General features: G+C 36.1%; 1 protein-coding gene across 1 annotated transcript; it reads right to left on the bottom strand.

The window, feature by feature from the left end:
• Window positions 1-13,511: 13,511 nt before the first annotated feature.
• LOC145117755 (G-type lectin S-receptor-like serine/threonine-protein kinase CES101) lies at window positions 13,512-16,774 on the bottom strand. The gene is made up of 7 exons (XM_079054066.1): window positions 15,511-16,774; window positions 15,325-15,426; window positions 15,039-15,241; window positions 14,743-14,953; window positions 14,417-14,654; window positions 14,037-14,187; window positions 13,512-13,924 (listed from the first exon to the last, which is right to left on the bottom strand). The coding sequence occupies exons 1-7, from the start codon at window positions 16,712-16,714 to the stop codon at window positions 13,616-13,618; spliced, it is 2,418 nt and encodes an 805-aa protein (XP_078910192.1). The 5' UTR covers window positions 16,715-16,774; the 3' UTR covers window positions 13,512-13,615.
• Between the last annotated feature and the right edge of the window lie 698 nt (window positions 16,775-17,472).

The following is a 17,472-nucleotide window of genomic DNA, read 5'->3' as shown; positions in this document are numbered from 1 at the left end:
TAAAGCATGCTTGTGGCATTGTCGTCTTGGACATGTCAACAAGAAACTCATAGCCCAACTCCAAAAGGATGGAGTATTGGAGTCATTCGACCTTAGGGATGATGACGTGTGCGAGTCTTGTTTACTTGGAAAGATGACCAAGTCACCCTTCACTTGCACTTGTGCGAAGGGTGAGGGTTTATTGGACCTCATACATACAGATGTATGTGGACCCTTTAGATCCACCACAAGGGATGCGAACCGCTTCTATGTGACTTTCACCGACGATTATAGCAGATATGGGTATATCTACTTAATCAAGCACAAGTCAGAAACCTTTGAAAAGTTCAAAGAGTTTAAACAAGAAGTGGAGAATCAGTTGGGCAGGAAAATCAAGATGCTTCGATCCGATCGAGGTGGAGAGTACCTAAGTCTTGAATTCCACGACTACCTTAAGGAATGTGGAATTGTTTCGCAATTGACGCCACCTAGGACACCGCAGTTGAATGGTGTAGCTGAGAGGTGTAATCGAACCTTGCTAGACATGGTTCGTTCCATGATGAGTCGAGCTTCACTACCTATCTCATTCTGGAGGTATGCTTTAGAGACTGCCGCCCATATCCTTAACTTAGTCCCTACAAAGAAGGTTGCCAAAACACCTCACAAGATGTGGACAGGAAAAGCTCCCTCGTTGACACATATCAAGGTTTGGGAATGCGAGGCTTTCGTAAGACAAGAGATTCACGACAAGCTCGAATCTCGTAGTGAGTGATGTATTTTCATCGGCTACCCGCAAAATTCCTTTGGATATCTCTTCTATAGACCGAGTGACAACGTTGTCTTCGTTGCGAGGAGAGGGGTTTTCCGAGAACGAGAACTCATAAGCCAAAGAGACAGTGGGAGGCAAATCGATCTTGAAGAGATTCAAGAGTCGAACGATGAAGGAACCTCTAACGCTGGCGCTCAACCCAAGGAGGAAACTCCGGTTGAACCGATTGACGAATCCTTACCTCTTAGACGTTCCGATAGAGTTAGGGTTCAACCCCAGTTTTATGGTTTTCATATTACTACCGAAGGGGATACGTTCATTAGTGATATTATACTAGTGAATCTAGACGAACCTAACAACTATAAGGAAGCCATGGCAGGCCCGGAGTCTGCGAAGTGGAAAGAGGCGATGGACACCGAGATTCAGTCCATGTATGACAACCAAGTTTGGAAATTGGTTAACCATGTACCCGGACGTAAGACGGTCGGGTGCAAGTGGATCTTCAAGAAGAAGACCGACATGGATGGGAATGTGCACACATATAAGGCGCGATTGGTCGCGAAGGGTTTCACTGAAACTCCTGGAGTTGACTATGATGAAACCTTCTCACCGGTTGCCAAGATAAAGTCTATTAGGGTGATGCTGGCCATTGTTGCATTTCATGACTATGAAATGTGGCAGATGGATGTCAAACCGCTTTCCTTAATGGGAAGTTGGCTGAGGATGTTTACATGGATCAGCCAGAGGGTTTTGTCAATGCGAAGCATTCCAATAGAGTGTGCAAGCTTGAGAAGTCCATTTATGGATTTAAACAAGCATCTCGCAGATGGAATCTTTGTTTCGATGAGAAAGTCAAAGAGTTTGGTTTTCTACGAAGCGAGGATGAATCATGTGTATATGTCAAAGCCAGTGGGAGTATAGTTACCTTCCTCGTATTATATGTCGATGACATACTACTCATTGGAACGACGTCCCGACACTACAGGAGGTTAAGTCCTAGCTCAAGAAGTGCTTCGCTATGAAGTACCTCGGAGAGGCTTCCTATATTTTAGGAATAAGGATAGTGAGAGACAGAAGTAAGAGACTAATAGGACTTAGTCAAAATACTTACTTGGACAAGGTACTAAAACGTTTTAGTATGGAGAATTCAAAGAAGGGGGAGTTACCGATCCAAAGTTATGTTAAGTTGAGTAAGACTCAAAGTCCGAGTACCGAAGTCGAGATAGTAGAGATGAGCCGAGTACCTTATGCTTCCGCAGTTGGCTCAATCATGTACGCTATGACTTGTACTCGCCCTGATGTGGCCTTCGCTTTGAGCATGGTCAGCAGATATCAAGGGAACCCTGGCAAAGCACATTGGACCGCAGTCAATAACATTCTTAAGTACCTTCGGAGGACCAATGAATGGTTTGTAGTCCTCGGTGGGAGTGATCACTTAAGAGTGCGAGGGTACAGTGACGCCAGTTTTCAGACCGACAAAGACAACTACCGTTCGCAGTCGGGCTGGGTCTTTACCCTAAATGGAGTAGCAGTGACTTGGAAAAGTTCCAAGCAAGAGACCGTAGCTGATTCAACGTGCGAATCAGAGTACATTGCAGCGAGCGAAGCGTCAAATGAGGAAATATGGTTGAAGAACTTCATTGGAGACCTTGGAGTTGTGCCAGCCATAAAATAGCCCATGGAAATTTTTTGTAATAATGAGGGAGCGGTTGCCTTGACCAAGGAACCGAGGGATCACGGCAGATCTCGACATATCGACAGAAAATATCACTTTATTCGACATCGGGTGGAACAAGGACTCCTCGTAGTAAAGAGGGTATCGTCAGAGGATAACCCAACAGATCCGCTTACGAAGGGACTGAGCAGGTTAAGCACTTGCAGCACGCTAGGAGCATCGGGCTGAAGGACGATATTAGTTTAGATTAGATAGTTTAGAAACGTGTAATAGATAAACTGTAATTAACATTTGATGATTAAATAAAAGAGTATTATTTATTAGTAATGTTACTGTCTTATGTTAATTGTTTACCTATTGTTTCATTTTGCATGTTTTGACTTCCTGAATAATGAGATTATTCGAACGGTCCACAGTCGTTCATATGTTGGAAGTAGGTATGAATGAATACTGTCATGAATTGGTGTGTAGATTGTCTAAAGTGTATTAGACATAACAAAAGTTTGCTACAACGTTCATGAGTGCTTATGAGTCTGATTTGAGCATTGGAATAAACCCACGCTTGCTGGAATCACTTCATGGAATTTATCTCGAGTGATCGCAAGACGATAATATCATATGGTCTTAAAACCTAGATATATGGTTTATTGTTTGCTAATTTGTTATGCATTGATAATGCGTAAACGCATCAGTAACTTGATGTTATAAAACACATTGTTGTGTATAATTTGATTAGTGAGTGGTAAATGCATATAAGTCGAAGCTTATCTGTTCCTTTTATCCTAAGAGGGTAAAAGCAATATCAGGGCCCCTCGATGATTTGGTTTGACTTATGTGCCGGGCCCGGTCAGGACTAAATTGATGTGTTCAATTAAGTTCTATGTCAGACGAATCAGATATCGAGAAACGAACTGCTGGACAATAAGTATGCCTATGTTCCATGTAATTGTCCACACGATATCTAGAACAGAGGACTATATGATCCCTTATCTAAAGGACAGGTTACTGATAAGATCAGAGTTTAACAACATATTTGAGAGCTACAATTGCTAATCGGATTGTGCTTACGTTTGTAGTTACTAGACTTATCCAAGTGGGAGACTGTTGGATTAGTGTCTAAGCCCGTAACTATATTTGGTAAGTACTTGACCCAGTTGTGCATGATCCTTTTGGGTTGCCTTCACCAAAGCAACATGATAGGATGATTTGTGAATAAAGAGGTTATCATGATTTATTAATATGTTATATGAATAATATATTAATGGATAAATCATATAATTAAATTAATATTAGACAAGAATTAATTAAGAAATTAATTATGTGGCTAAAAGATATTAATTTAATATCATGGACTTAAACTGTCAAATGTGTGATAGTTGAGTATTGGGATGAGGAGCCTCTTGGACTAGGCATGGACGAAATTAGGAGGTGTCCATCTCTAATTTCGGCCCTAAGGTCTTATTCCAGAAGCTTCCTTGGATAGCTTAAGGCCTAAGCAGTCCATTAGGGTTTTTGACTGAAACCCTAGTAGCTCCAGTATAAATAGGACCCCTAGGCTACAGAAATCGGCTAACCTAACCCTAAGAGTGATAGAGCCAATTTGAAGAAGCCTCCAACCTCTCTCTAAGATCATTCTTTTGCTATTGGTGTTTGTAAGCCATTAGAGGAGTGACACTTGTGACTCTAAGCTTCAAAGACAAGAAGATTCAAGCAAATAAAAAGAGGTAATGATCCAGATCTGATTTGTTTCTTATAATTTCGAATTACTCTCATTAGATATAGGGTTTGAAAGTCTTGGATGAATACATGTACAATTAGAGAAACCTAGATCCAAGCATTAGGGTTTGCATGATCACATAAGATGTTCTTTTGGCTCAAACCCATCAGGTTCACCCATTGTCTGAATGGCTTTCCGCTTTACCATGGCACGACGAACACTCGACATGATCCCTTCCTCGCTATCCTCCACTACTTCACCTGAGGGACCCTCAGCCAGCCGGAAGACTACGGCAGTGGGCGAAGGAATGATCGATGTCGGCCCACTTTACGTCGTTGAGGAAATTCCCAAAGGATGAGCCACCGCGGGCGACGGCTGGCTAAGGCGGGCGGCGGAGGAAGGGTCTCATGCAGGTCCAGCACACGATGGTCCAACTTCCCCTTGTATTGTTTCCATAGGACGACATCCATGGAAACAGAACACTCAATACCTGTGAGCGTGACAACCAGTGAAACGGTTATTATATAGAGAAAGGGGGAGAAGGAGCAGGAGAATAACAACACTACCGTTGGACATAGTGAAGAAAACCGACATTTCACCATAGGCACGCCAGCTCGGACTCATCCCAACACCGGCATGCAAGACCTTCGATAACCCGTCGGCATCCACTTGAAGAGTTTTCAAGAAATCAGCAGTGCCTTAATATTGGGGAAATAACTTAAAGGTAACGTCCGAAAAGTTGTTCGCCTGGTAGTTCTCCCGACCGAGTAACTCTCGATTGAACCATAACCATTTCTCCTGTCAGTTTTGGTGTCTTACTGTCCGAAACAAGGTTGTGACCCCCACGACGAGCGGAAAAGGTGTACTTGTCACCAGTAGCCCCAAATCGGAAGAAGTATTTGAAGACGAAGAAGTCTGAGATGATGCCATTGGCTCGACATATCATCTCGAAGGCCACCATTTTATGGGTTGCATTAGGGGTCAACATTTTGACGTTGTATCCATTACGACGGAGGAGCTCCTCCTGAAAGTCGGTTAAAGGTAAACAAAGACCAACATCGAGCGCTTTCAAGTAAATGCCAGCTTTCCTGGACGAAGGAGAAGTGATCACGGTGCCGGGAACCGGGAATTCTACCCCGTCGGTCGGGGACAAACCATACATCTCTTGCAGAGTCTTAAACTCATAGGTGGTAGGGACAAGACTAGCCGGAGTCGCCATAGCAGGAAATTACTAGAAGAAGAGAAGAAGGATGAAGTTCAGAGAGAAAGTGGGAAAGACAATGAGTTTCTTCCAGGATATAAGAAAGAAGATAGGAGGCAGGACTTTTCAAAAACCTAACAAGTGACGTAACCGCCACAAGGGATAAGCGGTCACATTGCCAAAATTGAAGCGACGAGCGAACGACTTACCAACATGTGTAAATGGTAATTAAGTCCAGAACATCATAGCTAGCTAGCAAACGCTATGGCTACTGGACTAGGAGGCTTGGTAATGTGCCTCCTAGCGTGGGCTAGGAGCAGGATCTACAGGCCAAAGGATCCTCCAGTTAGCTTAGCCAGACCCAACCTGGACGCCCCGACAAAGCTCGAGCGCCCGGGCGTTCCCTCAGGGTGGGACGCCCGCACGAGAGGTCTGGCCCCGTCAAGAGCACTTTTGCTACAGGACAAATATAACAGCTCCAGGCGACAAAGAGTATGCCCAGAGAATTATCGAATGAGCCAATCGTTGGCCCTGACACAACAAGGGACACAATTAGCCAATCAGAGTAACAGATCTTGTCGGAACTGCAGTCATTGTCCCCTGTACGGACCAACGAGGATCCTTAGTATAAAAGGGCCTCTGTTCCTCCTTGAGAAGTAAGTGATCTCTCTCAGTTCTCATTACTCTCACCCATATATCTACCACTGACTTGACCGTTAGAGCGTCTTCCCTGGACCTTTTCCCGGGATACGACTGACGGCCTTGCTTGTTGTGACTTTGCAGATTCCTCCGACGATAGTCAAAACTCCGAGAGCCGGTGGTCGGAGCCAAGGTTGAATCAATATATATATATATATATATATATATATATATATATATATATATATATATATATATATATATATATATATATATATATATATATATAGAGAGAGAGAGAGAGACAGAGAGTCAATTTCTTTTGAGAACCAATAGATTTGTGAGAACTTGCGAACTCATAATCAGCTCATCATTTTTTAACACCAAAAATAGCAATCTTCTCCAAATGGTGCGTCTAAGCCATATATAGGCTTACGATTTTTTTTTGGGTTTTTTTTATGATTGCTGATGTGCACAATCAACTGTCATATGGACTGCTAATGAGCACAAGCAGCAGTCATACGAAGTGTTGATTACTCATCAACAGTCCATATGGTTGCTGATTGTGCACATCCACAGTCCATATGACTGCTGATTGTGCTTATCAATAGTCCATATGACTACTGATTGTGCTTATCAGCAGTCCATATGACTACTGATTGTGCATACATGCAAATTTCGAAAATAAAAAAAAATTGTTAATTTTTTTTAGACTAGATATTGCTTAAACGCACCATTTAGAGAAGATTTGTGTGTTTGGTGCTAAAACATGATGAACTGATTATGACTTCGCAAGTTCACACTATTTTTTTACTTCTCACAATAACTCATCCCTTATATATATATATATATATATATATATATATATATATATATATATATATATATATATATATATATATATATATATATATTAGATTATGACCCGCGTTAAACGCGGGGAAGGCATAAAAAAATATAGAATTGTATACATATATTACACCATAGGAAACATAACAATTAAAAGTACATTATCATAGCTATTATAAATTCCTTAACATACATTACAATAGCTATTTAACATCATAACAATTACAAGTACATTACCATAACCAATAACCAAACATTATTTTTTCATTCCTGGTGCACCCTTATCTTATCATTTAGGAAAAAACATTAAATAGTATTAATTTTTATGTTTGATTGAAAAAAAAAGTTGACTTACTAAAGTACAATGTTATTTGTTCCAAAGACTTACAATGCATAGGGATAAATATACATTTAGGTGCTGTTTGTTTTTTCTGAGGCAAAATGTCTGCAGTCTGCGAACCATATCTGTAGACCTCTGCAGTAGAAGAGGTGGACCAAACGTCTGCAGTCTGAAAAAAGAAGACTGTTTTTTTTAACATCTTGTGGTCTACTGAAATAAACTGAAATCTAAATTAACTGATTTTTTTAAACTTCAAAGTGATTTTTTAATATTTTTATGACTTTGTTATAAATGATTAATGAATCTAGATCAACTTTTATGTATTATTGTATAAAAAATAAAAATAAAAATGGTATGAATTAACGTATATATTTGATAAAAATCAACAACTTTGGCTGCAAAGTTATAACTAAACATTATAATTAGTGATCAAAGAATTTGATACATAAATGGATGGAAATAAACTTTGATTTTTTCAATTAAATCCATTAAAAACGTACCATAAATATTTTCTTGAGAAATTGACAATACTGTATTAAATAATGTTTTACAAATTTGGCAAAAAAATATAAGAATATATTATGATTTTTTTTTATATTTATATAAACAACTTCAGCGACTATTATTGTAATAAATCTTTATTTATAAATTTGTCAAAAATATCATGTTTGTATCGTCGAACGTTTTTTTTTTTAAGTTTTGTAATTTTTTTTTTCAAATTGTTTATTATTAATAAAGTTGGAAAAAATATAAATTAAAAAAAAACCTTAAAAAAAATAAAGATATATATGTTTTTTTAGGCTAAAAGATGTCTAAAGATGTTAGAAGACTCTGGTCCACATCTGCGCCAAGAAGAGGACGTGCATACATTTTTAAGTCTGCAGTCTTCAAAAAAACAAACAGTCTGCGAAGACTAATGTCTGCGCGTGGTCTGCGCGGCGCACGGCGCAGACAGAAGAGGTCATGCAGATCTGCAGACAAAAAACAAACACTACCTTAGTGATGTGTCTATTATACTATCCTACTTTCAAGTACACAATTATTATTTATTATTATTTTTTTTGAGAATTTTAAACTTAAATATAATGCTTGCAAAGAAAAAAAAACCGAATGATTATAATTTTTAACTTAGTAAAATTTTGTAGATAAATAACAAATAACATTCCTTATAAAAAGATATAAAACACATCAATTAATAAAAATACATTGAAAACTAGGAAATAAATACAAGGTACAAAACAATATCATAAAACACATTAAAACTAATTTGAAGTAAACTAAGAACGTCATTAATTATTAGTTGTTAATCGTACATTTTCCTCCAACAGACACCCACCCAGAATACTAAAAAAACAAAGATGAATGTGGGGTATTAATAAGAAATTCAAAATATTTTCAACATGATAGAATTAAAGAATTTAAAAAATGCATGCCTTAAGAAGCCCTTTCCATGTTCTGATGTCAGTGTCCTGTTCCACTACAAGCTAAAGAACTTAACCAAAATGTTAAAATCAAACCACATATAAATGCCAAAGCATTATTCTTGAAAATAAAAGATGTTTTCCTTAAAAAAATGATTATAAAATGACAGTTTTAAAAATCAAAAGATCTAAAATTCCATCTAGAAATATATAAGTAAAGTCCAATTTTATTTTTTTTTTCAAAATCGTTAGGGAAAATTAAATGTTCAATTGATGAAATATATAAGCTATCCCTATTTTTAAGTGTATCATATAATGTAAAGAAATATAAATATGTTGCTATTTGGGTTACATATTGCTATTATCAGTCAAAATGGAAGTATGTTGCCATTATGGATAAGTAAAAGTATATGCATTTTTATTATAAATAAAAAAACATATAGGGCTTATATTGGTAAAAAGAATAAAATAATATAAATAAATAAGATATAAAAGAAAATTGATTAAAACTTACAAGTGGGTCATCATCACGGCCATTGGCTCCAAGAAGTTGGGAGCCAGGTCTATTGAGAACGCGCACATGCATACCTAGGAGAACATAATGAACATTGTAATTAAAAAAACAATTTATCAAATTAATAAAATCAAATTCCGAATTTCAGATGTAGAATACCATTTGATTTGTAAATCCGCATATTGTGGCCATTGCATCTAAAAAGAAACATTGTCATTCAAAAGCATACACCAAGCCTATATTTGTGATCATCACCAAGTTATTAATATTTTTTTGTTCATGCTCATGCTAAATGTAATTAATCATAAAAAAATATGTTGATAAAGCTTAATAAAAACAACCTGAAGTTCAGACTCTGGTTTTGCCAACAAATTCATGTATGCTTTTCTAAGCTGAAAAGTTTTTTCAACACTTTGTACTGGATTTGTACCGAAAGTTTTATTTAAATCAATGTCTGATATCCATAAGATCATGGAAATCTATATTAAAATAAAAATATAATATAGAATCGATGTTTGATATCCATATGAATGAATAATAGAATAGAAATAGATTAAAAGACAATAAAATAAAAGAGTAGCAATCCATTAAGACACAATTAAATAAAATCAAGTTTAAAACAGAAAAAACCAAAGCTATTGCTCTAAGCCTCTAAGATGTTATATGGATCCTCAAAGGTGGTAACAACTGTATTTACATAGTATTATGCTTGTAAAAGATCAAAAAGAGCAATTAATACATTAAGTAATGCTTCATGGATGATAATTAAGGCCAAACATATTAAAAACTATATGAAATAATATCCAATAACTTTGACAACTCGTACGAAACGGTCAAAAAGATTCATGTCGATCCCACCATGGTTGTATCATCTTGTATTTCTAGGGTGAGCTAGTTGTACTATAACCTTTAGGGCTCCAACAGCAAAGACAAATGTAAAATGATTAAAAGAACTTTTTCTCATTCCTTATTTATAAACTTTGAAGACTCGTCCATATGGGTTAGATGATTATAAGACGAATTAGCAACATTTAACCGGTAACTTATTCAATTCAATATGAGTAACCTTATCAACATCATTAAGAAAATACACAAATCTAGAAAATTAGGGGTTAAAAAATTGATAAAAGTTAAAATGTGATTGTGTATATTAATCTCTAAGTTACCTCCATAACCAAGGAACGATGTCCTCTTAGTTGGAATCCTGAAAAATCCAATTATGGTAGAAGAATCCTATAATGAAGCTGATGTTGTTGAACCTGGAATCATAAAAAGTAAAAAAAAATGTATCAGGTATGAAAGGAATTGAAAGGAATACTTGATTCTATTCCGACGATAACCCTTACACAACATATTTATATATTAAAATCGCTTAAAGAATTTATAGGTTGTACGTGTTTAAGACTGGGAAATTACTTCAAAAACTATGAATGGTTTTCATTACATGGATTTTTTTATGGAAAAAGGCTACAAACCAAACAACTAAAATTACCTGAGTTGAAACGGTCAAATACATATTTTTTTTAGGAAAAAATGGTGAAACCAACCAACTATTAAAATGTCTCGGATTTGAACTGAATTGAATAATTTTTTATAGAAAAATGTTTCAAAACAGACAACTAAAATTTCCGGGATTGAACCGGTCAATTACATCGTTTTTAGAAAAAGGGGTAAAACCAAACGACTAAAATTCTCGGAATTGAACCTGAACGTTTTGAACCATGGAAAATGGGGATTCAACCCATTTGCAAAAAAATAAAAAAAAACACTTCACAAGGTAAAAACTTTATGAAAATCGGGATAAAACCGATAAGCATTGCAATTTTATAAGGAAAAATGTTAAATCAAAACCGATTAGTTCCTTTTGATTTCCAACTTTTATGAATATCATAATTGCATTTGAACACCTTCCATATATGATAATTCCCAAACTGCCCTTTAGTTAAGTTGGAGAGAAAAAACCAATTCTTAACATCCAAATTCCAAGGGTCAAACCTGTTGCTTTTTAAGAAAGAATAGTCTTCAAGATTTGTGATTAAAAAACTCCAAATGGTCTTACTACGCTTCTAATTAAAATTCCTTTTCTTATTTTTCTTTTCCTTTTACCGTTGATAATCCATTCAAGAATACGAGGACCAAAAAACCCATCAAATCTACAAAAAAAAACCCTCCTTGGCCAATGAAAATCAAATCAAAGAGATACCAACTTCCAAAAAAAAATTTCTTTAATTTTCCCTTGTTGACATAAATACCCTTCAATCAAAATTTCAATATATCATTTCTTGAAGAAATCGATCCAATTACAGATTCAATTGCTGGACCAAGCCATTCAAACTCCAAGTATTCAAAAATAATAAAAAAATGTTTGAAAGTTAACCAAAAGAGATTTTGACCAAATTGCCCCTTCATGCTTAAAATAAAAGTATTATGTTGCATTAGTCCAAAAAAATATTAAAAGATGAATCACATCTTTTTGCCGTACAAATTCACCTGAAAATATTTATCACGCCCAATTTCATTTTCGAATGGAATTTGATTGAATAATAGAGGTTAAGAAGGGTAGTCTCTTACTTTTGGTGAAGTGGTCGATTTTTTTCTATTCGAAAACTTATGAATCATGATTATTTGCAAAAAATCGACAGGATACTTCGACATGTAAGTGTGGATGTTACCAAAAAAACAATGAATGAAAGTTGATAAGTTCAAACAACTACCACACAGATGTAGGACGATCAATAAAACAGAGATTCAAAACGAATTTAACAAATCCATATTGAAACTTAAGAGTTATAGAATTGTCAAATTGGAAGAATTTGACTATTGCTCCAAATTAAACAAAATTAACCAAATTTTCCTTTTCAATGGTGATCAGCCTAGGAGACTAACAGAGATGAGAAAAGTGAGGTGCGAAAGAAAAGGTTGGGGTCTAGGTGGGGTTGCTTCCCTTAATTTCAAAGTAACAATCAGTATAAAATCTTTGTGTGCCTCTATAGAATCAAGTATGCAACTTCTAACATAGTTCATTATGAGAAGTAGCGTGTTCCACCTGGACCTTTGTAGAAAGTTTGAGGGTAAAAAGTAAATCCTGATCTAGAATAGACTATAAATACATAATTTGGTTTACTAAGCTTTTCAGGGGGTTATACTATGGCATAGGAACACCAAGTTAAGAATAATGCGATTTCTCTTTGTTGCATTCCATCATAACAATCGAAAAATATGAGTTTATTGAAAGCAAGAACTACTTACCAATTGTGAGATAATAAAGAAAAAAACAACGTCTAGGGTTTTTCGCTTTTTTGGTTCTCAGAGAGAATGGAGAAGATACGACGTCATGGAGAGACAATGTAGAACCTATACACAAATCGACGGAAACATGAAACAAAAAATATGGAAACAGAGAGCTAGGGCGATAGAGTCAGAGCCATGGTTAAGAGGAGAGGCAGGGCACTGGAATAGCATAGTAGTAGCAGTGGAAGCACGAATCAAAGGGTTTGTCATTTGTGTTCATGGTTTGAGAGAGAAAATTAAATATGAGGAACTTAAATGGTTATTTAGCCATTTAAAATATGGAAAGTTGGAAACCCATAATTCCATATCATTTTCCTGATTTTATGCGGTTACAACATTTATGGCAATTGTTTTAATTTTATTTGAAATATATGGATACAAGATAATCATAATCGCATACTAATTTTTTTAGACGGGAAAAAAGACATGGACAATGATGATGTCAGAAAAAAGATCCAAAGGTGAAAAAGTTATGATTGAAAAACAATCAATGACCATTATTTCTTCAGTTTAGAATTTAGGTTTCTCTTTTAATAATTATTAAGATATATATATATATATATATATATATATATATATATATATATATATATATATATATATATGTTTTTCATGTTTTAAGAGCCTATTGCTCTCGGTTTTAAGAGAAAAAAAGATGAAGAATCACTAGTAAAAAACTAGCTTGTTTTTCATGTATTATTTTCTTTATATACCATGCCTAGTGTACTTAGTCAAACCAAACCATTAAGGAAATCATGACTTTCATGACACATATGGAAGTAAGATGCAAAGCAACACTTATACTCTTCCTCCATGAGGAAGCTACGGCTTTGGTACAACCGAGTCAACAAAATTTAGTGTGTTACATTTAAGCTTATAACTAGTAGTTGAAATCAAACGAAGTAGTTACTCAAATGTCCAAAAGGTTTGTACACAACATTAATAATCATACAATATGATAGTTACTAGTTTTTGTTCTCTTTATTATTATTTCCTAGAAATAACAATTACCATATAAGATGGTAAAATATTACTTTCATGAAATAATCTTTTTCCAATTAAATACAAGTGTTGATATTTATTAATATTCAAAATTACTCTAAAAAATAATCAATTAGTAATAACTTGTTATAAGGTGTGACCTTATATGATCATATGTCATTAGCAATATCATTCTATAATGACCCTTGGACATTAAGATCTTTCACGACTATGACATACTATCGAGCCTCCATTACCGTAACAGTCATCTTATTTACTGAACATTCATTCGACTTCCTTTCCTCTGAAGTTGAGTTCGAAGCAGTTCTACCAATAAAGAATGCTGGTTGATTTGGGACCGGTAGTGTCATCGTGTCATTGTTAAGCATAGATAAAACGTCCGATATCACAGGTCTATCCGATGCATTTTCTTGAACGCAGAGAAGTGCCACATGGATAGTCCTCAACAGTTGATGTATGACATGAGTATTGATTAGCGTTGGATCCTCTAGCTCAAGTGCGTCATCTTCTAGCCACAACACCCATGCCTAAAACATTTCAATTTCGATGTCTTCAATCATTATATTTACTTTGACTTTATATGGATTATTTTTCTAATACAACAAATCTATAAAATTTTCAAATTTTAACTAAACTTACGTATCCAATTAGGTTGACAGTCTTATCACTATGAGAAAAGCTAGTATTTCTCCTTCCGCTCACAATTTCCAGGGTTAAGACTCCGAAGCTGAAAACATCAGACTTATCCGAGAAAGTCCCTTCCATTGCATACTCAGGAGCCATGTAACCACTGCGTAAGGTGTTTCACATAGATTTAGTAATTCAAGAACCAAATTTCACTAATACTTGCAAATCATATATAACAATTTCTCCACAATCCCCTCTTATTACCTGTTTCATACAATTTTGAAGCCTAACAACAATTAGGCATTTATGCCCTTATGCTATAATGTAAGCAAATAATTTGACAATTTGACAATATCCAACATAGACAAGTGAAAGAGAAAAAGCGTTCTTACTATGTTCCCACCACCCTGTTGGTCATTGCTTCAGTCTCATGCTGTTTGAAAATTCTGGCCATACCGAAATCAGAAATCTTGGGGTTCATACTTTCATCTAACAAGACATTACTTGCTTTTAGATCTCTATGAATAACTCGCATTCTTGAGTATTTATGTAGATAAAGCATGCCTTGAGCAATCCCTTCAATGATGTTCCATCGTTTCGTCCAGTCTAGGAGCGTCTTTTTTGTTTCATCTATTCAAGTGTTTTCAGAAAGTCAAATGAAACAATAATTTATTAAATTTAAAGCATGACAGACATTTAGTTTAATAATTTTCATTACCAAAGAGAAAAAAATCCAAACTTTTGTTGGGCATATACTCATAAATTAACATTTTTTCTTCTCCATGAATACAACAACCTAGGACCCGAACAAGATTTGTATGTTTTAGTTTGGTAATAAGTATGAGTTCATTCTTGAATTCCACCAACCCTTGTCCTGATGCTCTTGAAAGCCTTTTAATTGCCATATCCCGTCCATCGCTAAGTTTCCCCTTTTCTCATAAAGACACAATATCTCATTATGTCAGATTGTAGATTTTTCAAAACATGACCCATATATATCAAAGATAAAAGTACCTTATAAACAGGTCCGAAACCACCCTCTCCGAGTTTATTCTCACTTGCAAAGTCATTTGTGCTTGCTACGATAAAAGCATAGCTGAACACCATAACTTCACTTTTTTTTCTGCCACTGCTATCGAGATTACTTGCATCATTGAAGCTATCTGAAGCCATCAGCCCAATAATATATTGGTCATCTCTTCTTTGTGTCTCCTCAGCTTCAATAAAATATGGATTAGAAACGAAGGTGATTGTAAACAACACACGCATATGAGATAAACATTAATATACATCGTCATACCTTTTAGTCTAAGATTTCTCTTCTTAAGATACCACAATAGTCCGAAGCAGAAGGAGAGTAGAAAAATCCCAGCAACAATAGGTGCCCAAATGTGTGCAGTAGCTAGGAGAGACAAAGAAGATTAATGCAATTGAATATATAAATAGTAACCCATAAACACCAACGAATCAATCACTATTTGTTTACCTTTACTCGGATGTTGAGACTCTAACACATACTTCCGCTCAGAAGTACCTGCCCGGTTTAGTTTAAACTTGGTTGATTTGGGTCCATGCCATGTAACGCAGTTGGTTCCGTTTTCTTGTGTGTTAATCGCCAGACAGCTGCAATCATCCCAACACCTCTTCATACAATCACTAAAACTTAGGCTTGAATTAGCATCATTCGACATATTCACCATGCCGTTTGCAAAATCCCCGTTTCGTTCATTAAATTTATCATTCTCAGTCCTACACGGTGGTAAAGGAGGACCTACCACACACCCGGTACGTGTCTCATACCCATAACAGAACTCCTCACCGGTTAAGACAGAGTAGGTTTGACCAGCTACAAGCCTGCCTTCTGGATTCAAAGACCACATAGGATAACGACCAATGCTGCCATCTAGACCGATATGCACGTTTGCATGGATACTGAAGTATCTCTCTTCATTATTGTATACATAACTAATATTATACGGGTATCCATTATCTACAGTAACAAATTCAAATTTATTCGGATAAATTTGATTATTTAGATTCCCACTAGTCCAGTAGGGTTGACCTCGTCTTCGAATCATAAATCTCTGAGATGCTTCGTCAGTGGGTTCCCAGCTCAAAGTAAAAGCACCCAAATCAGGGTTATCAGGTCTGAACCAAGAAGTTAAGTTCCAGCTCTGCCCTGTTTTAAAGTTTACCCCGAGCTTCATACCTGGTAGAAGAACATCCGTCGGATGATCAAAACTCTGCCACAGAGTCTGGTTGTCAGTTTCCTTCTTCAGTTGGAAATTACCAGTGTATGAAAGAGTTGCGGTCAAATTATCACCAGGAGTAAATTGATTATCGGAGATATTTACAAGGGTCGTTTCACCGGAGGCAATGATCAATTTTCCGGTCTCAGGATGGATCATCAGGACGACACCATTGCTAGAGCTGAACGCGATCGGTTTGGATGGGTTGGCTACCCATACTTTAGTGGGATATTCACCGTCGTTGGTGTTCCAAATTCCTAAATAAATGGTGTTTTTGTATGGATAGTCGAAGAACCCTAACGCGAACTCTTTACCGTGGGAAAGAAGCTGAGAATTGCGGTTGAGTTGGTCCCCAACTTTGATGGTTGAAACAGCTGTGGCGGGAAAACTGTTGATGATTAGGTTGGTACATAGAATTGTGAAGATGATGAGAGTACTCATTTTTCAGTAATTCAAAAGAAATTAAGATAATCGAATACGAATTTGAGACTTTGATGCTTTATTATATGGTTCTGATGATAATATCCTTTAGCGTCCATGGGATATTTATTATTTTTCCTCGGTCAACCAATAGAAAATTCTATGGTCAACGAATTTAACGAAGCTTCACCCTAATTACAGTCGCATGTTAATAATAGAATTTTTTTTTAAAGCTTTGGTCGACATTATATATACAATAAATTTAGAGGCGCCGTACGCAGTTCTCTTTTGGGTTTTGGAATTTTGCCACACATGTTTGGCTTTTCTTTACTTTTCGTCATTTTAAAGCTTCACTGTTTTTCTCTATTATGGATATTTTTTCTTTTGACAGATTTCGTCTGTTATCGCCCTTATTTTGACTCTTTTCCTCCCTAAATTCTTTGGCTTCATCGCCTGGTCGGTGTCCACGGCCTTTCATCGGCTTCTTCCTAATAAGTGTTGTTTTTCTAGGTTACTACCGCCCCTTTCGGCCAATGATATTCTAATAGCTGGCACATGAATTAGTAATCGTTTGCAACTTCTCTCACTCGATTTCTGCATCCACAGAAAGTCGATGTCGCTTTGGATGGAAAGGTAGATTACACTCTACTAAGAGAATCGACACCACCTCCTGAGCCTCCGCTCGATTCTTGGTACAGGTTTTATACTTTGTTTTTATCTTTACTGCTTTCTGATAATTCGTCTAATCCCAAAATAGCTATTGTTGTGATATGTCACCA

This window comes from Lactuca virosa, chromosome 5 (assembly GCF_052849685.1).
Source record: "Lactuca virosa cultivar CGN04683 chromosome 5, Lactuca_virosa_CGN04683_v6, whole genome shotgun sequence".
NCBI lineage: Eukaryota > Viridiplantae > Streptophyta > Magnoliopsida > Asterales > Asteraceae > Lactuca > Lactuca virosa.
This window is presented reverse-complemented; position numbering and strand designations above follow the sequence as displayed.

Excerpts from the sequence above, each read along its gene's own strand:
- LOC145117755 (XM_079054066.1), bottom strand. The coding sequence starts at position 16,714 with ATGAGTACTCTCATCATCTTCACAATTCTATGTACCAACCTAATCATC. Across the intron at positions 15,242-15,324 it reads GAGAAATCTTAGACTAAAAG|CTGAGGAGACACAAAGAAGA; the intron begins GTATGACGATGT and ends ATTTTATTGAAG. Across the intron at positions 13,925-14,036 it reads CTGTCAACCTAATTGGATAC|GCATGGGTGTTGTGGCTAGA; the intron begins GTAAGTTTAGTT and ends GAAATGTTTTAG.